General features: G+C 41.8%; 3 protein-coding genes across 9 annotated transcripts in view; 2 read left to right on the plus strand and 1 right to left on the minus strand.

Annotated features, from left to right (window-relative positions):
- The window catches only part of ARID4B (AT-rich interaction domain 4B), an 88,161-nt gene extending 83,958 nt beyond the window's left edge, over positions 1-4,203 (minus strand). For 3 of the 4 annotated variants that reach the window (XM_059467423.1, XM_059467424.1, XM_059467421.1), the window contains exons 1-2: positions 4,001-4,203; positions 2,805-2,866 (exon numbers count right to left, since the gene is read on the minus strand). In XM_059467423.1, the coding sequence (XP_059323406.1) occupies positions 2,805-2,810 (6 nt within the window). In that variant the 5' untranslated portion in view covers positions 2,811-2,866; positions 4,001-4,203. Of the gene's footprint in view, positions 1-2,804; positions 2,867-3,012; positions 3,051-4,000 lie in introns of those variants that run through there. The other variant, XM_059467422.1, reaches the window with a different exon arrangement.
- A 421-nt stretch (positions 4,204-4,624) lies between these two features.
- Positions 4,625-27,174, plus strand: GGPS1 (geranylgeranyl diphosphate synthase 1). Of its 4 annotated transcripts, none has more exons than XM_059469709.1 (4): positions 4,625-4,763; positions 9,149-9,241; positions 18,008-18,078; positions 21,743-27,174. In XM_059469709.1, the coding sequence occupies exons 2-4, from the start codon at positions 9,175-9,177 to the stop codon at positions 22,502-22,504; spliced, it is 900 nt and encodes a 299-aa protein (XP_059325692.1). In that variant the 5' UTR covers positions 4,625-4,763; positions 9,149-9,174; the 3' UTR covers positions 22,505-27,174. The 4 variants fall into 4 exon arrangements, with proteins under 4 accessions (XP_059325692.1, XP_059325694.1, XP_059325691.1 ...); XM_059469711.1 differs by lacking the exon at positions 4,625-4,763 and adding an exon at positions 5,022-5,434; XM_059469708.1 differs by lacking the exon at positions 4,625-4,763 and adding an exon at positions 5,022-5,313.
- TBCE (tubulin folding cofactor E) overlaps positions 4,747-27,325 on the plus strand; it is a 49,716-nt gene continuing 27,137 nt past the window's right edge. Inside the window, exon 1 of the mRNA XM_059469705.1 lies at positions 4,747-4,763. The gene's annotated coding sequence lies outside the window, so the exon portion shown is untranslated. The remainder of the gene's footprint in view (positions 4,764-27,325) is intronic.

Consider the following 27,325-nt stretch of genomic DNA (forward strand, 5'->3'; position numbering starts at 1 on the left):
TTTCAAAAGTATTTTTAAGTGGTCTTAGCAGTCCATGGGAAGACTACTTGATAGGCTAAAGTTACTGGTTTATACGAGGGGCTTTATTTCCTTGGATTAAGTTGGGTTATTACAAGGAGAGCAATGATACCAACAGCTCTGGTAAGCTCTTAGCAGGCAGCATATCTCTCTTGTGTCAAAGTGTTGCAAAACACAAGAACACAAGTGACTTATGGTTTTGTGTCAATACAATTGTTGGTGCTGTTCCTAAATATACCTCACTGTGCTTTACAAAGAAAGATCAACATTTCATCCATACCACACAGGTGGGGGAAAGGAGCCAGTAAAGCTAATTGAATTGTTCAGCTTCACATAAAGAGACAAGGCACTGACAAGGAATCCAGTTCTAAGGCTCTGTGCACCAGAATCTACAACGTTCTGCACTTGAAGGAATGACCAAGGCATAAATCAAAACAGAGGCCTCTATCATGCAGTCAGAAGCAAGTCTGCAGCAGCAGACCCTAAGCAAGACTAGGCCTTAAAGCATTAAATCCTCTGCATGCTGAAGTGTCCTTGAGTATCCAAAGAGCATGTTCTTAGGATAACTTAAAAAATAAATGCACAGAAATATACAGTCATATTTAAACAGTATCTTGATCTAATCTAGTCAATGTTACCTTGAAGCGATACAAACAGAAAGCTAATAATTCTCTTAAGCATTCTCCCTTACTGCTTCTTATTGGACTGGCTTGTATCCTTGTAAGCTTAACTAATAAATTACAAATTTAAGCCAGCTAGAAGGACTCATCCACTGGATAACTCCTATAATCTTGGTTAAGTTGTTGAATCTTAGAAATTTCTTTGGAACCACAATACTGTTAAAAGTTTCCCTGTAATAACTAAAGCTTCAAAGTAATGACTTATAGATTAACCTCCCTTAACACTACAGGGCACAGTAAATAAAGTACTGGAGTTATCTCAAGCATATATAAGTTTAACACTAGACACACACAAATTGCAAAGCTACAGACTTAAACTTAACACCTGAGCACTCTGACAGAATTTATCCTAACTTTAAAAATAAACATGCAAGAGTAGCACAAACTTTACTGAAGACTAAGTAAGCTCTGACGGTTTTAAAAAAAATACAGGTCTATTAACAGGTTTTTGTATTTGTTACTCTATGTTTAATCATCTGTTATACATTCAATTCAGCCTGAAGTGGATCTGTATCACTGTTTCACAGAACACTTTGCATTCTACTTGTGATCTGACCTCCTCATGCTCCCAGCTGTCTATCTACATATTAATATGGCTCTAAAAACTCAGTATCTGAACCTAATCTCTATGGTAACTGTAAGATTTGTTTACATTGAAAAAGAATATTAGAAACGTATGTAAATTTAACAGTCATTTAAATAAGTTTTTTTCCTTCTGGGGAAAAAAGCTCCCTATACTGCCTCCTATTTATCTTGCTTCCATCTCCAGTATCCCCACCAGGCAATGAGCCACATTTGGAAACCTCCCTATCATACAACTTCAACAGCCTGTTGTTGTAAATTCATAAATAGTTTACTTTCAATAAGACAGACGTGTGCAGTATTTTATATCTTAGCACTTGCTAAAGAAAAATCGTAGGACAATTAAAACGTGATTTTTAAAAACACTGCCATAAAGTCACCAAAGTAAAAAAAACCATACTAAACCTTTAACAGCTATACAGAAAGACTTCACTGCTCAGCAAGTCAGATCAATCTAGAAATTAACAGAGTCTATTTTATTTACCATTTCTAGCAGTGAATATAGTACTAGGTGCACACTTTACATAATACTTATTCACAGACAGTAGGCAAAAACTCTTGATAGTAGAAGAACCCACATACAGACTACTCTTTTTTATTAACAAATACCAAGGAATTGATGCATCACAGGTTTGGAACAATTGTTTTTTCTAAGATTTATATTATTTTGAAATGAGATTTACTGCTGCCCAGCAGGACCGGGAGCTGAATTACACGGGGGTGACAGTAACATGAATGGCAGCTTGAGCAAGACATATCAGCAAAATGGTAAAAAAAGCCCTAACAAACACAGTTGTTAAAAACTACTTTTAGGCACACAGTTCTTGCCCATACACAGAAGAAATCATTCTATTCCACCAAAACGATCTTTTTTGCTATTTAGCTTGCATAATATACCAAACATCAACCGTCTAGAAAGGTCGAAGAGAAGAAAAATGCATGACAGTGAGGTACATGAATACTACACAGCACCGAGAGGAAATTAGAACCTGTTTGAAAATCTTTCCGCACCTTACAGCAATCATTTCACTGCGGAGAATCGCTCACTTGCACCCTCCCCGCTCTCATCAAGATTACTCATTCAACAAAACTCCTATTGACGAATAGAAAGTAAGTAAATCTACCCTCTATTCAAGTAAACAATGTTGTAGAGCCAGCATTTCCCCCACAACGTTACTTTCTCGAGCAGGGTGACTGTGCCCTGCTCCTCCATGAAGCGAGCTCAGCCCAGGCAGCCATGTCCTTATTCTCCTACAAACAATGTTTGTGAAGGAGAACAGCCCGTGCTCGGGGAACTCGCGGCTTCCCCCAGCATAACGCGGCGGAGCAAAGCCCGCCCCACGATCAGCGAACGAGCCAAGGCACCGAAACACGGCAGTGGGGGCGAAGCTGCCCGCAGTCTGGATCTGCACCAGCACCGAGCCTCGCACCGGGGTCGGGACAGATGGACTGACAGATAGGACAGCATTTTTCCATGCAACCCTCCCTCCTTTCCCCTCCCAGGCACACAAGCGAGTGTTTTACCTTCATGATGAGCTCAGGCTGCGGTAAAAGCCTCGATCGTGGCTGAGCGGCCGAGGCTGGACCTGGAATTTAAAACAAAGCGCTAAGGCACCGCACCAGCCACTCGCACCGGGCGGGGGGAGGGGAGCCAAATATCGGGTGGGGGCGCTGGGCTCCTCCCGATACTGCCCCTTTCCTTCCCCGGATCCCCCCTTCTCCCGCTGCTCACCCCCTTCCCTCTTTCCTCGGCCGCCGTTTCCCCCCGCGGCTCCCACACGCCGCGGCTTCCCCTACACTCGCTGCCACTGACGCCATTTCTGTCAGAGGAGGAGAAACTTGCCACAACAACAACCCACCCCCGGCTGCCGCGGGAGGGGGAGGCGCCCCGGCCGCCTCCCCGGGGCGCTGCGCCCCCTCCCCGGGCACCGGGCGGCGGGAGGGCACCCGCGGGGGTCCCGGGGCAGAGAACACCCCCCTGCTCGCTTTACCGCGGGGGAAGAGAGAGCGGAGAGAAGGAGGGCGAGAGGGAGGGAGGCTCTTCCTCCATTGTACGAGGAAGAGTGCCCGTGTGCACGGCCGTGGAGCGGGGTGTCGGGAGCAGTCCCCCCACCCCGACAGACACACACACACGCTTTTGTAGGGGCTGCGGCTCCGGATCGCGGCGGCTCCTCCTCCCTCCGTCTCCCCCCCTAAATAAAGGAAAGCGCTGACTCCGCCGCAGGAGTTTCGGCAGCAACAGCCGCAACTCCCCGGCTCGGCGCAGCGGGTCCGGGCGGGGGGAGGGAGGGAGGGAGGGAGAGCAGGCAGGAGGCGGCGGAGGAGGGGAAGAAAAGGAAGAAGAAGAAGAAAAGAAGGGAGCGGGGACGGGGAGGGAGAAATGGAGGGGGGCGGGGAGAAAGGGGCCCGACCTGCTCGGCGGGGACACGGAGCGTGTGTCTGTACGAGTGTGGAGGAGGGGGCTCCGTCCCTCCCGGCAGAGGGGCCGGAGGAGAAGCCGCCGGTCCCTTCCCCCGGCCCGCCACTGGGTGTTTGGGGTGGGGGGGAAGACGAAGCATCGGCGAGTCCCGCCGCAGTCTCGCTACCAGGAGAAAAACAAGCGCCCCCCTCCCTCCCTCGCCACCGCACGCCCGGCCCCTCGCCCCCACGGGGCCCCCCGCCGCCTCCCCGCCAGCCGCCGGCGGGGCACGGGGGCTCCTTCTTCGGCTCGGCGCCCTCACCTTTGTTCCGCTGCGACCGCCCGCCCGCTACTCCCCCGGCCCGAGGCGGGGGGCACGGAAGGGAACTGGGCGAAGGTTCCTCTCAGCTTCGGACACCCCCAGCCCCGCTCAACGCTGCTGCAGCAGCTCCGCTGGCGGCGGCCCCGCACGGCGCGCGGAGGGGCCGATCCGTCCTGCGCGGCCCCGGCGGCGGTGACTGCACGGCTCGGTCCCCCTCCCCCTCCCGCACCGATGACTGACTGACGGGCGAACAGGAACGGCCACGCCCCCTTCTCCACCTCCCCCATTGGGCCGCGTCCCGCAGGGCCCGCCTACCCCGCGGCCCCATTGGCCTTCGTGTCGGAAATACTGACATCATTCTTCTCCACTTCTATGGAAACTGAGACTCGGCGCCGAGGGTGCTCATGGGGAACGCAGTTCCTGCTCGCGGTTAGCAGCGTTTTTGGCAGGCAGCGCTGCGCGGCTCAGTGGACAACAACTCCCAGAGCGCACCGCGCACGGGGGGCGGGGCACTCCGGAGAAGGCTAACGAGCCGAGGGGGCGGAGCTTGCGCGTGCGCGGGGGGCGCTCGGTGGCGCATTTTCCCCCCAGGAGGGGAAGGTGGCGCCCGGCGGGGCGGAAGGAGGGAGGGGGGCGGCGCTCCGCTCTGGGCTCTGCCGTCGCCAGCACCGCCACTCCCGGAGCGGCGGCTGCTCAGGGGCGGGGTTTCAGCTGCCGCCGGCGGCGGCGGAGGAGGAGGAGACGACGGCGGCAGCGAGGCGAGGTGAGGTCGGTTGCCCTGTTGGCTGGCTGTGGGTTGGGGGGGAACATTGGGATCCGGGCGGCGGAGAGAGAGGGGGGCGCCCCTCTCTGAGGGGCTGGTTCGACCCCGGCTGCAGGGGAGCGTGTTCTGCGGCCGCCCCGCCCAGGAGGTGCTTGTAGGCTGCCTGGGAAGGGGCTGGGGGAAAGGGGGCCGCCGGTAGTGCTGGGCGGTGCTGGCGGTCGCCGTGGCGGGCGGAGTGACTGACAGAGCGCTCCGGGGCCGGGGCTGCGCTAGCTGGCGGCGGGCGGCGCTTCCCGGCCCTCCCTGGCGGCTGAGCCCGACAGCGCCGATCAGAAAATGGGGGTGGACGGCGGGCGGGGGGAGCGATGCGTCCTCGGCTCTCGATCTCCTAAAATGGCGCTGAAGAGCTGGGCCCGCTCGTCCTGGGGTTCTGGAGGCAGCTGAGGAGGCTGCGTCTGTCGCGTTGAACTCCGAAAAAAAGGAACCTTATTTCCGTCGGTCCGGCTGTGGAGGGAGTTTGGCGGCAGCAGCTTCATGTTCTCTGTGAAATGTGAGTTTGAGCGCAGCGCTCCAGCTGCGGCCGCGGGTTTTGCCGACTCATGTTCTGTGTGCGGGTCAGGCCGCAGCTCAGAGACCCTCCCTGTCTGCGGGCCGCGACTTCGGCGGCCAAGGTATTGTTCTCGGGCTTCTGCAGCATTCCTGCTCAATTTTTCTTGGAAATCCCCATTAAAACGGAACCACGGTCACAGGGGTGCTCGTGTTGTTCTGACGTTAGTGTTGGAGTGGCACTATGGAACGCTATTGTTTACTCAGCTGCATCTTCGGGGAGAATGTGTGGTCTGCCACTGCCCTTCCACCTGCGGGAAGCTTGCCCGCCCACAGCTTGAATGCGAGGTGTTGTTAGGTGTCAGCCTGGGAGGGGTTATAAACAGGACTCTGCTAATTAGAGTGGGAATGTGGACTGGTGCCCCAGTGGCATTTGGATTAAGACTTCTGGTAGTCTCTGTTTGAAGCAGTAGATATTCATTCACTATGTTTTCTGTGTATTCTTTTTGAAACTTTGCTTTTCACTCCTAGTTGCTTCCCCTGTCTGGGACGACTTCTCCCCCGCTGGTTGCAACGAAGCTAGTGTCTCAGTGCACTAAATTCTGTGATGGAGCTGATTTGAGAACCTTCTGAATGGCTCATTTTATACTGGAGCTCTTTGCTTTTTTGGTAGTTGTCTCTTATTTTCGCTGTAATTACACTATGACTGCAGTCCCTGAGATGATGATACTTTTTAAAATACCATCTGTATATTTAACCTGGACTATTTCAGACTATTCTCCCTGTTTGGGAGGAGGGGAAGAAAGGTCTGCAGAGTGTAATGGAACAGAGTAGCATGAGAAGCTGTTTTGCAAAATTCCAAAGGGAAACTTTTTCTTGACATTTGGCCTGGAATTAATCATCATTAATCATCAACTTTCATCCTCTCTAGAAAGGTTCTAGACACAGATCACAGCTTCAAGTATACCTTTAGAGTAGCTCCACATTATGGAGGCCCACGTCACCATCTTATCTTCGTGTCATGTGTGTTTTCAAAAAGGTCATCAGAGATAAGCTCTGATGCAGTCCAAAAGGCAGCTGTTTGGGCTCTCTGTTGTGTGTGGCTGTTCTTCTTGCCTATGTGAAGATATAAGAAATAACTGGAAAACTAACTTTGTCATGCATATGAATTGAAATGCAGCAAGTTTGTGTGCTGGTTTATAAGGTAAAATGGCCTTAACTGCTTTAATCCTATGAATGTAATCAATTCTTACACTTTCACTAACAAAAGGCTTCTGGTAGCCTTTCATTTATTGTTTAACTGCTGGCTTTTACTTTTTAGTGGGGTATGGTGACTTGAGATCTTGTGTGTAAATGACTGAGAAGGGTAACTTCCATAACAAATCGGTCAGTCACCTCAGCAGGAAACCCTTAATGTCAGACATTTCCCAAGTGTGCTGTATGTGATAATTTTGTGCAAAGAGCAATAATATTACACATGTGGTATCATGGTATTTTTGCTTAGAGGCTTTTGTAATGAATTTCATTTACATGTTCCTTTATCAAGGGTCCCCTTCTATGTGTAAGTTTGGGGTAGGTGCTGTTCACTGTTTGTGTGCCAGTGGGTGTGTTAAATGTGTAGCTGTCTGATGAATAATCAGACTTTTTTTTTTCCCTTGGTAAATCCCTGGTGGGGATTTACCTAGAATTTCATTTAATGGTAAAATAGTAGTATAGAAAATTTTAATTATATTGATTTGAGATTTGTTACTTTTGTTCATTAGATCTTTTTTGCCTTTTATTAAAAGAAAAAAGAAAGTAAGAATCTCTGTACTTGTGGCAGAAGTACCTGACTAATTTTCTGTTGATTTAGTATTTCAAGTGAACTCCTATTAGTTTTGTGCAGAAAGATGCAAATATTTAGGTTGATGCTGTACAATACTAATGAATTTCAAGTTAGTTGAGGATTCTGAATGTTGGCTTGCTCCCTTGTAGATGAGCAAGAGACCTAAGTCCCTGAGGGAAGAGGAGGAGCTTTAACATTTACTTCTAAAGAAGAGCTTTTCTAGGAGAGCACTTGCAATGCTAACATCTCCTCAGCCTAGCTGGGTAGCTGTGCACTTTCAATTCTGTCACCGTCTGTGTGGCTTTTTGACAAGTAATAGTCACAGGGGAGTTGTTAGGTTGATAGTATATCCTTATATCTATCTCCACCAGATTCTTTCTGCTTAAAACATCTGGGGTAGACTCTGAAAGTGTTTGATTTTACCTCCTCACTGAAGGCCTTTGAGACTTACTCTTTATATATAAGGGTACAGTTTGACAGCTGCCTCTCAGTGGCAGTGCTGGTTGAAAGCACCTCAGTTACAGCAACAAGCTGACAACAAAATAAGGAGTCAAGGGTGTCAGATCTGATTTTGATTAGTGTGTGGCCTGGCCTCTAGTTGTGCTGGCACATGGATAGGATGGAGAGGCTGTACTTCTTATCACGGCATCACTGCCAAGAAAATATGCAAAGCTTTCCGAAAAGGTGCATCCTTATGAGTGATTTGTTGACAACTATATTTGGTTACCTAGCCTTTCTTGCTCCTGAAGTGCCAATACATTTGATGAACACATAGAGTGAAGCAAATAAAGGAGTTGATCTATACCTAAACTTGGAAAATCAGTTCCTCAAGTACAGACTGGTACAAATGCTTCTGGGTGTGGAAGGTGGGAATGGGAATAGACAGGACAGACTGAGCTATACTCTCCCAGCTTCCTGTGCACCTGCTCCATGGCAGAGCTTGGGAAACTGAAAACTGCTTCACTTACAGTGAGCATTATTTAGCAACAGCCGAAACATCAGTGTGTTATCAACAGTATTCTCACACAGAGCCCAAAGCACAGCACTGCAGCAGCTACTAGGAGGAAAATTAGCTCTAGTCTAGCCAAAATTGGGACATTAATTTACATAACTATTCACTTCCTCCAGCAGGAAAGAAATAAATCCTTTGCAGGATACTAGCAAAGTATCTGAAAAGTGATGCTGAAGTAGCATGAGACTTAATGCTACTGCTGCAGTTCCTGTCTTAAAACTACCTGAGAAGAATTGTTTTGGGTTGCTACATCTGCAGTGCAGTAAGGAAGGGTAGAGGTGAAAGGATAATAAATCTATCACAGAAAACAGTTTGAAAAAAAATGCAGATGGAGGTGACCTGAAGTATGTGACTTGAAGCTAATCAATGGAAAATTGTTGAGCTCTGCAGGCCCTGGATCCTAAAAGATTATTCATAAGAGTCTATTACATTTTATGGTGTGTGGGAAAGTGTGTAGAGCTGTCAGTATGTTTGAACAGTGGTAGAAAAATTGTGTATTTCTATTTTGACTTATAACAAAAGATTGAGGAATTATATCCAAAGACTGAAGCTAGTATTCTTCTTCTTTAGGTTGCCTTGGTCTGAGGTATATTTTGTGCTCTTAGACATTTCCACTTTTGAAATGTCTGATGTATGGAGAAAGCATTTAGCAGATAAATTGTGTGAGGTTTTGTATGAGTGTCTTTAAAGATTTGCAGTGGAGCTTTGAATGGTAAAGTTTTAAATACTTCATCGCCTAAGCAATCTACTACATACAAAATAGTAATCAAAGTCTAGGAGTTGGCTTTAGCTTCATGATTAATTAAACTGTATTTAGCATGTATTATATGTGTTTCCTTGGTAAATGACATAGGGAAACCTTTTGTATACTGAAGGTGTCATGCACAAAATTGGAATATTTGCATTTAACCTGTAAGTCAGCTGACATTTTAGTTGTATGCATCTACTGCTTACTTACACATTTTTAAATCTAATTAGTGTTAATAACACTCTCTTTAACAGTGAACTACGTCTTAGGAAAGAAAGAAATGGATGGGATGGATGAAACATCTAAAAGAATCCTAGAGCCATACCAATATTTGCTTCAACTACCAGGCAAGTTTCTTTGTACTGTGTTGTTTTAAGTATCAAAATTGTTTTTATAGCAACTTTTGTCTTGGGATGCGCAAGCCAAGAAGTTTTTCTATTCTTGATTTGTGGATTTAAGGATAATAAAAGGCAATACTTTTCAGTGTTTCTATTTTACTTGTTCTTTTCTTCCTCTTTAAAACCACCTTTATTTGTGAGATTACAATACTCTTGTGTCTGTAGTAATATTGCCACATTAATATTGCAGTTGTAGTAAGTAACATTGCAGTTACTCTGTTCTCCAGAGTAGCTGACTTTATGCTTTTAAAAATGGATAAAGGCAGGTACTGAAGACTTGATCCTGGTTTTAAACTCAGGGCTGACAATATTTTGTTCTTTAGTTGCTTCCTGTACTGAATTCAGTGGGTTGTGGGTTTTCTTTTGGTTGAGGGGGAGGGGTGGTGTTTGAAGGGTTTTTGTTTGGTTAGGGTTCTTTGGGAGATTTTTTGGGTTGTTTTGTTTTGTTTTTTGTTTGGTTTTGTTCTGGGTTGTTTTTTGGGGGTTTTCATTAACCTGTTCCTCTCGTGTAATTTATTCTCCTTGGTGCCTGTAGAGACAGGTGTTCTTATGGCCAGTTTCAGCTGTCCCTATTCATGGCTTGTTTCACCTGTCAGAGGTTCAGCCAGTCCTTGGGTACTATCAGGTCACCAGCAATACATTCACATGAAGTTTTCAGTCTTGCACAATGTAGCAGAATTCAGGAGGCAGTTTGAAAGCAAGCTGCTGTATGGATATGCCCCTTGGAAGCCTCTTTGACTAAACAATCACATTGCTTTGACTTTTATTTGTACACCTAAAGTGTAAGAAAGACCATTCAGGTTATCAAAGTGACTAATTTTATAAAAATAGTGGCAGAACAACTTTGACATTGGAACTACTGCATAAATGCCTGGTTGCCCTCTGTCCAGCTTATATTGCCTGCTGAAGGAGTTAAGGAAGATAGAAAATTTGGGTAAATATTAAGGAAATATTTCTGATCAAAATTATATCTGATCAGGGTAGAAGACCTTCTGCCTAGACAGGCAGAGTACTAAATGGCTTTTGCACATCTCTAGCAAGAGCTGTATATCAGTAGGGTGGGTCCTCAGAGTCCTCATTCATTATACCTGAGTATAATTAATTTCATTATTAACCTCTACAAATATCCATGATTTTCTTGCCAACATTAGTGATTTCATTTGACTTGGCAGTTAGCACCAAGCTGAAAACTAAGAAAAGGAAAGAATTTGGCAGTTGCATGCCTTTTTAATGCCAGGAGGCTTGTTTCCCATTTCCTCATGTGTACTCCTTCTGGCTATGTTGAACTGGGTGGTGGTCTTTCTAGAGAACTACCTTGGGAGTGAGTCTGTGATACTACAGAGAGCTTTCTAAGCCCTGGTCCTGAAAAAATTTGCTTTCCTCAAACATAATCTTTAAATCTACTTTTTATATTATTAGATTATCTCATTAACCAAGGAACGTTGCAACACCTCTGCATCTTTAGTTGCTAAATGTTTTTAAAGCTATTGTAGACACTAGGAAGAAAAGCTTAGCTTCCTAGTATGAAATATACAACACCCAATAAATCTTCTATAGGCAAAAGTGCTTGACTAAAAGCTCTTCAGTTACCTTTCACTTTAAATGATGCATCTGCAGTATGTTTACCCTTCCCACCTTGATTCCTGTGGCTAAATTCCTTTGCTTTGTGAGTTCAACTGTAATAACTCTCTACTGGTGGCTTATGTAACACTACACTCGCTGACAGTACAGGTGTGTTATATCCTGTCCTGCTAAAGAATCATAAATCTGATAGTCCCCTTTACCATGTCCATTTTGTTAATTTAGTGTATATTTTGGGGAAGGCAAGAGATAAGGTACACTGCTCTCTGTGCAGTAGTGGTGGTGTGATTCAGAAGAGAAAACTTCCATTAAACTAGGCAAGTGAAAGTGGTGTACCTGTGGGAAGCGTGTACTGAGGAACAGGTGAAGCAGTGAGGGGTCATAAACAAACTGTGTTTACTGTGTTTGAAGCACTGGCTTTGCCTAAGGTCAGCTATGCCAAGTACAGATCAGTGGGAGCCAGTTACATGTGTGAATCTTGGAGTCAATGTGAGCACCAGTGCTCAGTAAGGGTGGAAAAATTGAGCTTACAGATGCTGTTTCTGCCTAGAGTGGAGCTCAAATGAGATGCCTGAGCTAATACAAGAGGCTCTTGTTGAAAGAGGCAGTTTCATTCTATTCTCTTAGCCTCTGGCAGTGTTCTCCTGCTGCTTAACTTGTGCCAGTTCTGAGCCTGCTAATCAAATTGTTAGGTAGTATCAATCACCTAACCTGTTAAAAACTTGCCTGGTTAATCTCTTGTCTTGTTAGTGAGCAGGCAGGGAGACAGGAACAAGAAGCTGTTTCTGTGTTGGATCAGTTTGAGCTCGGAGGGGCTTTGCAGAAAGCTTGCTGAGTGTCAAATATGTACACTATTACTCTACAGTAGTCCAGTTCCTTATCTTGAAACACTAGTTACACTCTCCAAGCAGTTTAGTAACCTATGGTTGAATGAATGTAGATACATATCAAAGTTTGTTTGCATAAAAAGGGATTGTATAACTGTAATCAGTTTGGTAGCAGGGAAGGGAAAAAGCCTGGTAATGTTGTCAATAGTGTAAGAACACAATTTTTATAACTGCGAAGTCTTAACCACTTAGTAGAGGAAATTGATTACTCTGTTTCCCGTTGCTGAAATAAGACTTTTGGTGGCAACACTCTCCGGGTGATACTTAAAGTAACCTTGTATATTTCTTTGACTTCAAACAGGATAGGGAAGCTACTAGGTTTAAGGGATTTTTAGTATGGTGCTATTTTAACTACTAGTATGGTAATTAATGTGTAGTGTGGCAATTAATGTTTATTCCTTCTTGAGCAGAAATTATTGCTTGGGAGAAAAACATAGATTCTGAAACAGTAACTTTTCTTGTAAAATTTCATTGGAGTGGAACATTGCCGTACTAGTTTTTAGCAATGTTCTGCTTAATCTAGAATTTTGTCACTTAGTATCATAAAGTGCAGGACTGACTTCCAAAGATTCTGTTGAGGTTTGTTCCAAAAATGTCTTAATTCACACACATGGCGAATCTTTTATTTTTAAGAGTCTGAGTTAACAGCAGTAGCTGATACTGCAGCACAAAGGAGTATATAGAATTTCAGTTGTCATAAAACTGATATGGTTAATAGCTTGCTGTTGAAAGGGGCAGATTCTGATCCCATTCATGACTGTGCATCTTCCCATTCTTGTCCTGCTGGTCTTGGCTGCAGTCTTTCCTGCTCTTGTTTAGCAAGCTAAACAGTGAAGACTGGCTTTGTTGTTCAGCTTTTTCTGCTGAGTTGTTGAACTTGATCAGCCTGGTGAAGGAGTTAAGCACCACAAGCCATGATCCCTACCACTGGCACAACTACCCTTGGCAGATCAGAGGCCTCTCCTTGGGCCAAGTTCCTGAGGGAGGCTGCACCTCTCTGGACTGTGAGCTGCAGGGATGCCTGGGGGGCACCCACTAGCTGGAATCGAGTGATGTCCCTGCTCCTAAGGCTGTGTAGTTGTGGAAAACCTATGTCACCAAGCAAAGGAATGGTGGAAGGGGGTCAGCAGGCTTGCACAGCATCATAAATAACAAAAATTACAAGACTCTACAGATTGAAGAATCTGAAACCTCCAGGTGTATTGACAGAAGGGCAGAAATAGTCTCTGCTTATCAGGTTGGGAGATGGATACTCCCGCAATGCTGAAGGCTGTTGGCCTCTGACACCAGGAGAGAGATTCCTGTTCCTTGAACAGATGTGCAATTGCCAAATAGGTTCAGTGCACTGGAAGAAGACACATGGCTGGAAGCTCTTTATGGGCCTTTTATAACCTGAATGATTCTATGGTTTTATACAGCAGCACCTAGGGCAGCAGCAAGTGGTGAGACTGAGCAGATAGTGGAGAGATTGACTCCTGTAGGGAATAGAGCCTTGTGGTTTTGTTTTAGGGAGGTTTGCTGCTTCTAGATACTCCTGATAGGGATGTGAGGGAGGATTGCCAAGGTGTGTTTCACCTTTAAATACTTAACCTTACAGCTTAAAATACTTAACCTTACAGCTCTTCTACTTGAACGCTAACGGGTATAGCACAGGGATGCCTGAAGCTTATCAAGCAAGACTATGTGGCCTTTGGAATGAGGACCAAGGCCACAGGAAGCCAAGTGGGTCTTCTCTGTGATCCTCACCCCCTTCTCACCATCGGGGGATAAACATACTGCCTGTTTACAGCCAGTTAATTTCACAGCTCATGCTGATAGCAGAGCTTTGGCTCTTACAGCTTGAGACCTCCTTTGCAGAGCAAGGACTACCTGGAGGAGATAGCATCCACCTGTCCAAGTAAGGGCAAAAGTAGAGATTATAGTAAAAGAAAATGACTGCACACAGTCAAGTAAGGAATTAGTGAACTTGCAAACAAAGTGTATAGGCTGATTTGAACAAGACACTTGGTAATCTACAGATCAGATCTGAAGGCAAATCATCCCAGCACTCCAAAACGGAAGTACAAAAGAACTTGATAGGGCAAGCTCTTGCTTTTTTTGGGCATCTGCAGGACTGGATGCTTCTCTGAAGTACGCATTTATACAGTTGCATACATTATTGGGAGTAAAAGGGAGAAGGTAGAGTTTGGATGCAGCTGTAGGGCAACAATTTTATTGTGGTATAAACACACAGCCAGAGTGCTGCAATGGATGCATGTGGATGGCCTAGGAAGACAATCTGAGGTAGCTAGGAATGGGAGTTATATTTTATGTGAAAGAACAGTTGAATTGCATGGAGTTTTACCTTCAGTCAGATGAGCCTGTTGAGAGCTTATGGGTTAAATTTTGAGCGCAGATCAATAGGAGTGACATTATAGTGGGAGTTTGCTACAGACCCCCTAAGAGAGAGGAAGCAGATGAAACCCTCAGACAACTGCAAAATGCTTCATATTTACAGGTGCTGATTCTTATGAGAGACTTCAGTTACCTCACAGTGTGGTAGAAGAAACATCACAGCAGGACACAGGCAGTCCAGGAGGTCTCTGGAATGAATTTATGACCTCTTGCTAACACAGGTGACCACAGTGCTGATGTAGGAAGTCATTATGCTTGGCTTCCACTTAAAAAGAAGGGAAAAGTGGTTAGGACAGGCTGGAGGCAGCCTCAGTTGCAGTGACCATGGGATAGTGACATTCAGTATTGTGAGAAGCAGCAAGGCACAAATCAGAATCACAATACTGGGCTAGTTAACCCTATTTTGAGCAGAGGAGTTATGCTAGAGAATTCTGTCAATGACCTCAATCACAAGTAGCTGCACAGGTTAAAAGTGTATGTGATTGCTCTCTGCTTCTCTTCATGCAGTTCACTTATGCTGTTTGTAGTGTTCTTGTAGCTGCTGGGAGAGGTCTGCCTGGAGAATTTATCCATTTAGTTTTAATCTATCAGAGGATGCAGCTAAACGTGCAAGTGTACAGTACAGCTCAGGTAATACAAGAGCTTTCTTCCTCCAGAAGGGCAGTGCCCCTTCCCCTGACCCTCAGCATCTCCTGCTCACCTTGTACTGATTGTGGCAGATCCACTGCAGGAGCTGACTCAGTACATAAAGCTGGCAGAAAGCTAACCTAGCAAAAAGCTGTGTTCTCTGATGGGCTAATGAGTTGAATTAGCTGTAATGGGGGCTAGGTTAATAGTCCCTCTGCTCTTTCCCATGCTGTTCTAGCCCTTTCATAAGCCTTCTCTGTAAGTGGGGTGCTGCCTTAAGGGCAAAATTTATGCTTACTTGAATACAGCAGAAGTGAAGAAGCCCTAACCAGGAGCCTGTCCAGAATGGAGGTCTGTAGTTTTTGGGTCTGTGCCCTATGATAAGAACAAGTATGTATATAAAGAGTAAGTTGGCTGATTTTTTTCCATTTTTTTCCTTTAGATGAGAAGCATCTCATCTGAAGAGGAGGAGGGAATGTCCTCAATACAATATCTTCAATCTAACTTGATATTTGTTTGGAGGATAAAGCTTTAACATTCTCAGCTGTAGAAGGAATTTCTCAGTGTTTTTCTCACCTTTTCCACCCAGCATTACTAAGGAGAAAAGCTTTCCATAGTTGCTGTTTGATTTGGGTATTAATTTGGGATCTTAGGCAGATTAAACCAAATGCATTCAGCAGAGCTTTGATAAAAGCTTGGTGCAGTAATGTCTATTATTATAGCTCTATACAGTTGGTAGAGCTTCTAATTTGGGGTGTTAGACCTCTATTCTTCCATTTTACAGTAGCCTGCTTAGAATAATTACAGAGCAGTGGAATGCGACAGTGAAGAAACTGGATAATTCTGGCAGTGCTCCTTTTAATGTCCTAGTGTCCCTGTATTGTTGTCTTGTCTAGTTTGGGGAGAGGAGGGATGTGGCAAGGAATGGAATCTTCTGCATCCAGGCTTTAGAGACAGGTATTGGAGGAGTTTGGTCTTTTGCCACCACAATATTGCTGCAGGCATAAATTGTGTACAGAAAATTGCTGTACTATTGCATAGACTGGGTAAGAGTGACTTCAGAATCAGATAAAATAGCATTTATGTAGCCATAATGTTCCTTTAGAAGACAAGCAAATCTGCATCTATAAAAGGAAAAATAGATGTCTCACTATACAGGTAGTGGTTTTTCCTTGAGTAGTCGGTGTCTAGGAAACCTTGCTACTCAGGGTAGACAAGTCTAACAATTCAAATGCTGCCTGTACCAAGGAACTAAAGTGACTTAATTCTTTGTGCATGTTATAATCCATTTAGAGTGTGTGCTAGTAGTCAAGTTCCTCATGATGAAATAATGCTTGTTACTGAACATCCAGCATTCTTTAAGTGTATTTTCTAGGAAATACATTCAGAAAAACAGGATTAGCTGCCTAGTATAAAAAAAAGCAGGTGTTGTCTGTATCCAAGTTAGAAGAGAATAAACAGCTATAGATAAGGTATAGATTAGGTACAGTTCCTTAATGTAATATTCTCTGACTGATTTTCGTTATGAATGTGGTGAAATACTTGTTAATCCTTAACTGGTAAGCCATACAGTTTGGCAAATATTTATAACAGTTATTCTCAAGGGGAGACAAAACAATCCTTCCGTTCTGCAGAAAACTGTTAGTGTTTAAAACCAAGCACAGACAACAAAAATGGAGAAAACAAGCCAATGGCAGTGTATGTCCAGGTAAGAATGCCTATTCACATGTGGCAGAAACAGAGGACAGAGCTCCTGGGGGAAAAAAGGACAATTTTGTTAATGTTGTCTAGTGAGAACCAGAAGATAGTGGTGACAGGAAGCTGTGGAAATCATTGAGAACTGAGACAAAAAGTGCAGACTTATGATCCAGGGAGGAAGGTTATCACCATTGCTACAGAGCCCAACCCACAAAGCTGTTGCTTACCTGGTGGGGGCTTAATTAGGAGGGGAAAATTTTTCAGTCCAGTTTCTCCAGGGTCTATCACTGCAAGTGAATTTACCCATACTTATTATTCTGTATACTCTGGCTACACAGTCACAGAGAAGCCTTAGGGAGAGATTCAAATGTTGACTTTTCTTTGGTGCTATGGGCAAGATGGAATTATCAACATGAGGACTAGTATTGCAGAATATCTCAGTTATGTCTCAATACATCTTGAGTCAAGTAATATGGGTTCCATAGGTATCTATGTTGCACTTGCTTTGAAGTTTATTTAAAGCTTTTTCCAAATGCTTGTTTATGTGAGCTATATATACAAATATACAAAGCTGTTTTTGTAAACTTGTCTTGCAGTTATTCCAAGATATTATACATAGCTGAGCTTCTCAAAGTTCAGAGCAGAATTGTTTCAGTGTGGATAGGGGATAACTTTATTTCATATTGAACATGACTAGATGCTGAATAGATATTTATACATGAAAACCAGCAAATTACTAAAAAAATAGACATCAGTAATGCATAGGCATACGGTTAGCTTCTATTGAAATTCACTCTGTCATGTAGAAAGTATCTGGATTGAACAAAACAACATGATTTAATACTAAACTTGGTCATTTGATGTTGTCTTTAATTGCTATGAAACAGGATGACCGCCTGGCTCCAACAAAGTAGATTTTACCAAAGCAGACCAAATCCTATTTGTAGGTAGATTTCCGAGGCATAAGATAAATATCTGAATTCTTGGAAAGTTCTATTCTGTTCAAAATGTTCTGTTCAGATTTTTTAGTGTTATTTAGTAAGTATATGAAATGTCACTTTCCTGTTTTACAAATTTACAGTAACAAGTAAAGAATAATACTACAGGAGAAAGACCTAAAAATTGACAGAAATAGCTATTCAACAAATGCCCATACTTTCAACTAAGAATGAATCATAATTGAAACTTTTTAATCTTAAAATTAACATGCCCTGCAAACTAGCTGATCTGTACAGGCTACCAACATGGTCGGGATCCCTTACTAATTAAATTGTGAAAACTAAATATAGTAACCTGTAAATAGGTGCTTTAAATACTCCTGAGAAGTGTTTAAAACTGAAACTGCTGCTACTTGGTGTTTATTGAATGAGGAAACAAGCCATGCACTGATGTATTTTCCACTTTTGTGTCGTCACACTGATGAGTTTTTTAATCGGGTCTCGAATCAGCTCTAGTTGCTAAGACAAACTGTTGTGCCTAATTATGAACTCTATTATTTTTATAAATGCCTATAATATTTTTATTGTAGGTAAGCAAGTGAGAACCAAACTGTCACAGGCCTTTAATCACTGGCTGAATGTTCCGGAAGATAAAATACAGGTACTGTATTTTTAAATTGTTTTAAATTTTTTTTTCCTTCCAAGACCGTTGGTAACAGATTATTTTCTTGCATAGCATAAATTATCAGAAATCTTAAATTCACTAATTTCTGAATATGAAGTGAACTTTCAGGAAAACAACTTCAATGCAAAACTTTTACTGTGATGCAACACTGAAGAAATTATTTCCATGTCTTACTGGAATAGTTACTTCCTTCCATTTGAAGTTGTAGATAAGTAGCTATCATTGTTACCCACTTAACTCAGTTTTTAACACTGAGTTTTTAATAACTTACAAAACAAGCTAGACAACTACCTGGTAGACTTCACAAATATAGTGTTTGAAAATAAAATATTGAGATTTTGATACGAGAATATCAAAGGCAGCAATTAAATCAACTTTAAAAACCTAAAACTGAGAGGGATGTATCATTTAGTCTGCAGTCCTTACTTTCTAATGGGAAGGATTGTCTAGGAATTCTCATTGTCTTTTCTTTTGGACAAAGTGTGCAAGATGCATGGCTGTGTATTTAAACACTGTGCCTTTTCAAATGAAATGTTACCTGCCTTTTTAGGTTAGACTGCAGTTTTGTTAAACTGCTACAGAGTGTGCAAAATATTTTCTGTCCAAACCAATATCAGGAATTGATATAATTGGTTGTGGTTTTCGACACCCAGCTGGTCTTTTGTTAATTTCATTAATTGTAGGCAGAAGTATTCTTTAGCATTTGTGAAGGAGTCATTTTTGGGGTGGCTTAAAAGTGGCAGTGCATAGCTCTGAAGCAGCAAAGTGATTTGAGTGGTTTAAGAGACTGCATTTCATAATCTAGGAACTCTTCCATTTTTCAGCCTATTTGTGTAACTGTCTAGCAAAATTTATTCTTTCAGCTAGACACATCTTACCCTTGTGCTCAGACAAACATCCAAAGAAAACAAATAATATAGCAACCTGTGTATTGCATGTATGGGTTTAATCTAAAATCACAGATCAGAATTCAGATTGGAATAAGCCTCTGGAAGTTATCTAGGACAACCCTGTACTTAAGGCGGAGCTTGCTCTGTAGCTGCTTATGGCTTCTGGGAGCCCAGTTGAGTTTTGAAAATCTGGTGATGGGGTTTCTGCAGCTTCCCAAGGCCTGTCTTTGCTGACAGGCTGACCCCCTCTCATTATAACAAAACCTTCAATTCTATTCAACTAGCAGGTTTTTATGTCGCAATCTGACTGTTGCTTCCTGCTCTTTTGCTGGGCACCCATGACATTGTGGTCCATTTTTGTTTAGTGCTAATAATAAAATGAAGCTGCAGTGCCTCTGTGTGAACAGAAGTTACCAGTTCTGTCACTTCAAACTGATGATCATGTAACTGCTATTGAAAACTTGGACCACTTGTTTTGATTGTCTTTATGAAGAAAACCAATGCTTTAATGTCTCCTTTACTACTGAAGTTGGTTAAGTGGCAGGAAAAAACAAGATCCTGTCATCTTTTAGTCTTCATCATGATGCAATTATTGCAGCTTCTGTGCATTTTAACTAAGGATGGTTGAAGTCTGGAGGACCACCTCTGGTCATCTTTTTGACCTCTCTCATGATCTCTATAAGATGTCCCTTGTGTCTAACAGCCTGATTAATTTCCAGCTATTTGTATTTCCTTTATTAAAAATTTGAATTCTGGTATTCTTTCTGGGGCTTTTTTCTTACCTTAGATTATTTGTCTTTGTGTAGTATATTTAGATTATACCATTGAGGCTACTACAATTGAGGTTCCTTGGTAGTTTATTTTACTGTTAACTGCCACTGTTTCACTTTTTGCCCCAACCAAGTGATCTTTTCTCCCAACACTTAGTGAATTCCTTTTGGTGCTGCACTGAAACACTTCAGCTTCTCGAATTAGAGAACACTGGGTTTGTCAGGTGAACTTCTCCCTGAAAAGGCCCTGAAATGGCCTAGCAAGAGTCAAGCAAGTTCTAAAGTTGTTGCAATAAGATGGAAGAAACCTGTGTGTTGGACTGATAGTGCAGCAGATACTGATTATATAGGTGTAGGTTGTAAGAAAACATAGCACTCTCTACTGGGTCTTCAGCTTTCATTATGGAGACCAGTCTTTTCATTTCCTCAGGCTACTTCCTGATGTCTTCTAAAATAATCTTTTTCTGATATCTGAAGTGTTTCACACCTTTCCTTCACCTTGGAAGCCCTTTTGACACTATCTTAAGCTCACAAGGTAATTTGATAGAAACAGAGTCAGGAAACACGGTTTCCTTTAAACCTTACCTATGGAAGCTGCAAGAGGTCGTGAAACTGCCCGTGATATGAAATAGGTCAGCAAGAGAAATCCTAGAGTAGGCATATCCAGTGAACTCACAGAACACAGGGAAATGTTCCTGATAGTACTGACAATGAGATAATGGACCAAAAGTATATTCAAACAAATAGATGTGTAAAGTTGCCTTCAGTAAGTACTCTATCCTTTGATTTCATGAGTGTTTAAATAGGCTGTTCTTGCAATTGTGTCTTGGGAAAGGGATTAAATTCCTGGGGTTTGAGTTTTAATCTTTGGAATAATGTTCACTGGACACCAGGTGGCTTGGTGCTCAAGAAAATGCTTACAGCAAAGTCTTTATTTTGTCCTACAGCACTCACCAAATAGGACCATACTGGATATTTGCTGCCATTTTATGGTTGTTTTAGTGTTTTTTAACAGTTGTTTTGATAAATTTTGACTGAATGCAATGGTTGTAGCTAAGGAGTATAATTGGTTCATTAGCTATAAAATAATATCTTAATCAGATGTGTTTTGCAATGAGTTTATACAGTGTGCAGTTTTATGTGCTTAAATTTATTTCTATTTAAGCAGGTCCTGAATATACCTGTTGCTTGCATGGCAGCTGTGGAATAGAAGCAGCATATAGTGTTAAAGCTCTTCATTTTTTGATGAGTTGTTAAGGTTCTGTTCTACTCAAATGTAGTCAGCTACAAGCCTAATGTTGTGAACAGTTTATTGCACACCTCAGGTACTGTGTGATACTGGTCTACCTAGTAACAAGCAGAGTGTAGGAAGCTTCTCAAAAGAAATTGTGGCTGTTGTCTTTCTGCCAAGAATTTTCCAAATGATGTTTCAGAGGGAATAGTCTGTCCTTTAAGAGCTCATTACTGAATATAACCACAAAAAGTGTGGGAAAAGAAACATGAACTCTCCACTTATCAAAACATGGTTCACAAGAGAAATGTGATCATGGATGATACCTGCCACTCTCAAGAACTGACTTTGGGAGATTTCAGGTTTGTAAATCTAAACATTTAAAAACACTGTTTATTTTATTTTCCCCTAGTCATGTTTCTAATAACAGCTATTCCATGACTCCTAGCCGATAGCTTCTTTTAGAACTGTAGCAACAGTGAAGAAGATCATGCAAGTGGAAGCACTTCAGGGAGTAACTTTGAATCTGAAAACATTACACATAAGACTATGTGATCCAGGGCTTAGAGCAAACTGGATGCTGAAGAGAAGCATAAATCTGTGCTAACAGTAAAGGCAAGTTGCCTGAAGAGGAACCTCAGTGATAGAGAATATAGTTATTTTAAACATTATCCATTTTAAGTATAGTCTCACAAAAGTCATGGTTAAATTACAGTGACAGACTTAACACTTGTCTCTTCTTGTCATAGGTTATCATTGAAGTGACAGAGATGTTGCACAATGCAAGCCTCCTTGTGGATGATATTGAAGATAACTCAAAGTTACGACGGGGCTTTCCAGTGGCACACAGTATCTATGGAATTCCATCTGTAATCAACTGTGCTAATTATGTTTATTTTCTTGGCTTAGAGAAGGTTTTAACCCTTGATCATCCAGATGCTGTTAAAGTTTTTACTCGTCAACTTCTGGAACTCCATAAAGGTCAAGGCTTGGATATTTACTGGAGGGACACGTACACCTGTCCTACAGAGGCTGAGTATAAAGCCATGGTACTGCAAAAGACAGGCGGGCTCTTCGGATTAGCTGTGGGTCTCATGCAGCTCTTCTCAAATTATAAAAAGGACCTAAAGCCGCTCCTTAACACACTTGGTCTCTTCTTCCAAATAAGAGATGACTATGCCAACTTGCACTCCAAAGAATATAGCGAGAACAAGAGTTTTTGTGAAGACTTAACTGAGGGCAAGTTCTCATTCCCAACCATTCATGCAATTTGGTCGAGACCTGAAAGTACTCAGGTGCAAAACATTTTACGTCAAAGGACAGAGAACATAGACATAAAAAAATACTGTGTACATTACCTTGAAAATGTTGGTTCCTTTGAGTACACTCGGAATACATTGAAACAGCTTGAATCTGAAGCCTATAAGCAAATTGAATCACTTGGGGGAAACCCTGAGCTTGTAGCACTAGTTCAACAGCTGAGCAAAATGTTCAAAGAAACTGAAAATTAAGAAATTGACTTCTGTGTGTCTTTTGAAAACAGGAGAGTAACCAGATGGAGAGTTGTGATAATCAGTCTTATGTAAAACTTCCTCTTGTAGCCATGTTACAAAAATTACTGTTAAAAATAACTAGTCATTGAGTTTTGAAATATATACCTTATTATCTCTAAAGTCTTAACTGTAACTGCTTACAGTTGACTTTGTTAAAGCAGATGTACAAGAACTAAAACATGTTTTGAACCTAAGGGTAATAGTCTTGACAGAATCACAGGCATTATTTCATACCTAAAATTCTCATGCCCCTAACCAGGCTATGAAAGGATTTTGGTTGAAATTCTGTGTTAAATTAAATCAGGTTGACATGTGTATATTATGCATTTTAAACAATGCTCTTGTAAACCAAAATTTGTGTTAAAAAAAAAGACATTACTTCAACCACAATTCACATAAAATTGTGTGATATTTCTAAGTTTGACTTGTGAAGATCAGGGGGAGCAGTTTACTATGTCCTAGAGTGAATATCCTATCCAGCTTCTGTGGATATTTTCAGGGGAATGTGAATTATGAAAGATACTATTTCATATGCAAATAAGACATGCTCAGTCTGAAATTGTGACTTGATAAAGATTTTGCAGTAACTTAGAGAAAAGATTTCATCACATCAATGAAGTGTAAATTTGCTGCTGATTCCAGCTCTGTAGTGAGTAATTTTGCTCATCTGGTTTTAGATTTTGAAATTGTCAAACATTCTGTAGCTAGAAACTTAAATCTATGCATTAGAGCTCATATATGTAACTGCAAATAGCAACATAATGAGCTGCTATTAGAAATGGAAAGGGATTCATACCAGGTAACTTTAGGACACCATAATTGATGCTGGTCTCTTTAATCTCTGCTTATAATTGAGGGGCTTCTCCAAGACTTTATTCATAATTCATATTTCATTCCTATCCTGAATTGCTGTCTGGAGGCATGTTCTGTATCTCTCCAAAGAGACAAGAGCTGTAATTTTTTTTCTTAAAACAAAGTACAGTATCTTGTTTTACAAGCTACAATACCACTTCCGTTTTGTTAATTGCTTAAATAGAGCTTTAAAATTATAGACATACCAAAATAGAACTGGGACTGAGACCAAGATTTAGGGGTAGGGCTGATAAGTAACAAAGTTCTCTGCTCAGAGATATATATATAAAGTATAAATATATATATATATATAAATGTTAATAAAATGTAAGCAGAGATGTTTGATTTTTTTTCTTCCCTGGGCTGGCTTTAATCAGGTTCAGTTCCCTTAGTATTCACAGGTATATTAAGCTTTGCCTTGGGGTAGCAAGGTAATGGTTTGGATCAAAGGTAGGACTGGTGCTATAAGCTGTGTGTTAGCTCAGTCATACTCTGAAATGGACAGAGGTGCTTGGCTTCTGATGGCTAAAGGATAGTTTTATGCAGGTGTTCATTTACTGTACCTGGAAAACAGGGAGAGCTATGATCTTGGCTCACTGAAGAAGGTTGCTGTAATGTCTTCCCTGGGCAGCCTTAATATCTTTCTGAAAGTGATCAAACATGGCAAAATTGGGGATGACTACTTTCAGGCTGAAATATTATGTAGTTATGGATGATAGCCTGTCCCTTTTATCTGCATGCTGAGGAGAAATCTTTGATTAGACACTGAATAATAGGCTTTTCACTGAATGGAATTGGTTGTGAGAACTGAATAGCTTAAAGTTGGTGAAAGGTGTCTTTAATGTTAATCAAAGAGAATTGTTATTCCTTTTACATTACTTGCAGTGCTTAGTAGGCCTGTAAGTTTTTAATGTGTTATGTGAAAATACTATCTGCAGCAAATTACATTTATTTTGTGCCATGCCTTGGAAGTTTCTAAGCACTGTTGCAGTTAATGTTGAATAGGGGAAAGCATTGAAAAGATGATTGTTGTCAGGAGAATCTCCTAGTCTTACTGTGAAATGTATCCTTGTGCCTATTAGGATATTGTAACTGCAACACAATGCAAAGTGCACTTAGTGCCATTTCATTTCTGTTCTCTTGCTGGATGTAAACAGTTCTGTACAATCAGACTTCCATAATGAAGTAGCTTTTCTTACTGTTTGTATAAAGCTTTTCTACCATTTGGGATTTCTGCTATGTCATTGCTCCTTTTTTTCATTCTGGCAATTCACCCCAGTATTTAGTCTAATTCTATATCTTGTGGCATGTGCCATCATTAGGAGTAGGTACATGGATGTTTTCCAGTTGCAGACCATTTAAACCACAAATGGGCAAGAAGGGAACAGTTGGTCCAGCTTTCTTTTCCCAGGTTACAAGAGGCCATGCATCTCCCTCTTCTGCCTTCAAGGTGTTTGATGGCAGCATTTAAAGCATGTGCTGAAGGCATATCTGGAAAGGCCCACATTGTTGCTCTTCACTTAGGATAAACAGGATTGTGAGAGCTGTTCTTGATGTATTTGGGAGTCGGAAGAGGCTGGGATATTTCCCCTTCATCTGCTAAGCTGGTAGAGCATCTTTAAGTACTAAATGCCAGTAGTAATGATGTCCCTTAGTCAAGGTAGATTTTATTTTTGGTGCCATAAGATCAGTCTGTGCATTTTCATTGATATCCTCCAAGGTTATCACTGGTTTAGTGTTAACTTAACAATGTTATCACTATTAAGTGATGCTCCTGAGGTTAAGCAGTGTTAAGAAAAACCCTTCGTTAAAGTAGCATGGGAGTTCTTGTGACTGCACAATTAGTTAGTGCCCCTCTGTTGCTATGCCTCCCACAACACAGGGAGTAGGGGTTTTTCCTGATCTTCATAAAATATGCACTGTTGTAGAATGGCAGTCCAAGTTGCAAGTGGAGATGCCCATGGGGAAACAAGGGGGATGCTGGTTTCAATGTCAGTCCCTTTGAGCCAGAATCATTCCCCTTATGTTCCTACCATTGCCAGCAAGCTGCACTTTGATCAGGTTATCAGTGCATTTCCTGGGGATTTAGTTCTTGCAGTTCATATTAAGAGAAATGCAAATACTCATCAGTCTGGAGCATTCCCCACTACCTCAGTCTGTTTTCTGATTTTGTGTTTGCTTGGATGTAAATGAGTACTGTCATCTGTCTTAGAGTAGCCAGCCATTGGATGGGACATTGGTCTTTGCTTTTTCATAGGCTTATGTTTATACATATACCCCATCAATTATGATGAAAATTACATGATTTCAAGACCTTCCTGAGAAGATAGCTGTCTCCTCTCCTTTTGAACTCAGGCTGTTCAGGTACCCACTCAGAGCAACTTTGTATGTATCAGCCAGTTCTTGATATAAACAACAGAAATGTTAATGGGAAAAAAACTGTTGGCTGTTCCTTGTTTCTGCTTTTTTGTTAATTTTGCTAATCTGGCTGCATCTGCTATGGAAATTTCCTATATTAATGGCTGTTTTCCTCAATTATTGTTAAAATGCTAGTAAGGTATAAAAACGTGGGGTTTGTGAGATGGTTTGCATTTCTGATGTAAAAATTGGTTTGAACTTTAATATGCCTTTACCACTGAATTGCACCAGGCTTTTATTCATGTGCAAGAGCCATGTGGGCATTTGTTGCTCTTCTTTGTCTCATCTTCATCGTTTTACATTTCAGGTTTGGTATTTACTGTGCTCTTTGTATTATTTGCTTAGTACTTCCACTGTAATTCTTCTTTCAGCTATATTTCTATTCTGCTGTTAATACCAAGCACACATAATACCATCAAACTTGGTTTTGATCCTGGACAAACATACTAGTCTGGGTCTACTTTTGAAATGTTGACTCTTGGCTCATAATTTGTCTTCACAAAAGTAATCCAAGATTGATCCAAGATTTTCTGCAACCTTAAAATGCCTGAAACTTTTTTTCCAGGAAGCTGGAGCCTGTAACATCTTATATGACCATAGATTATTTTTGTCTCATGTAGGTTGAGCTACTTTCCTTGCCCTACCTGTTTGCTTTCAAGGTCCATTTTGCTTTGGTGGTAATGCTAATGCCTGTTAGGTCTTTTAATGAATGAACTTAACTCACTAGCCCTGAGAGAGGGAAGTTAATTTTTGTCCACGTTAATGAATTATCCCACTCAGCAAGAGCCTGATGAATGCCAGAGCTGGCAGGTGGACAAAGACCAAGGAAAGGATTTCAGAATAAGAAAACTCATTTTGGCCTCCTAAGGCTGCCTCATGTAATTTTGCCTTCTTTACAGAATTTGGCTTAGTTAGCAAAAGCTAAAGTGTGTGGTTAGTTTCCCTGAGCATCCCAAATAGACTGTGAGAGATACTTAAGTTAAAAATTATTTATTCTGACAATTATTTATGTAACTTGCATATATCATCTAAAGATTTTATTAAAGGTACAGATAAAGTAATGAAACAATGTACTCTGTTTTATTTTTCCTTCTCTTGACAATTTTTCTGTTCTTGAAGTCAGGGAAACATAATCTGCCATGTGCCTGTTTGAGTTGATTGCTACCTCACACTAACACCCTTCCTGAAAAAGTTTTATCACAGCTGAGCATCAGCATTCAACCTTTTTTGCAGCACTTATTTTAAAATTACTTCAGAGGCACCTTGTTGAGGTGTGGCTAGGAATAATGTATGATTCATTAAGTCATTTCAAGCATATAATCTGCAAAACTTCTAATAAAGATGCAGGTTAAACCACATTAACCCTGGTAGTGTTCCTCATCTGTGTACCCTATGGAACAAGTACATTCTCAGTTAACCTACTGAATAGGTATTTACTGATTATCTGTTCAGTACAGCATAGAGAACCATGGCAGATACACCAAGAAGGCCTAATGTGACACTTGCAGG

This window comes from Ammospiza nelsoni, chromosome 3 (genome assembly GCF_027579445.1).
Source record: "Ammospiza nelsoni isolate bAmmNel1 chromosome 3, bAmmNel1.pri, whole genome shotgun sequence".
NCBI lineage: Eukaryota > Metazoa > Chordata > Aves > Passeriformes > Passerellidae > Ammospiza > Ammospiza nelsoni.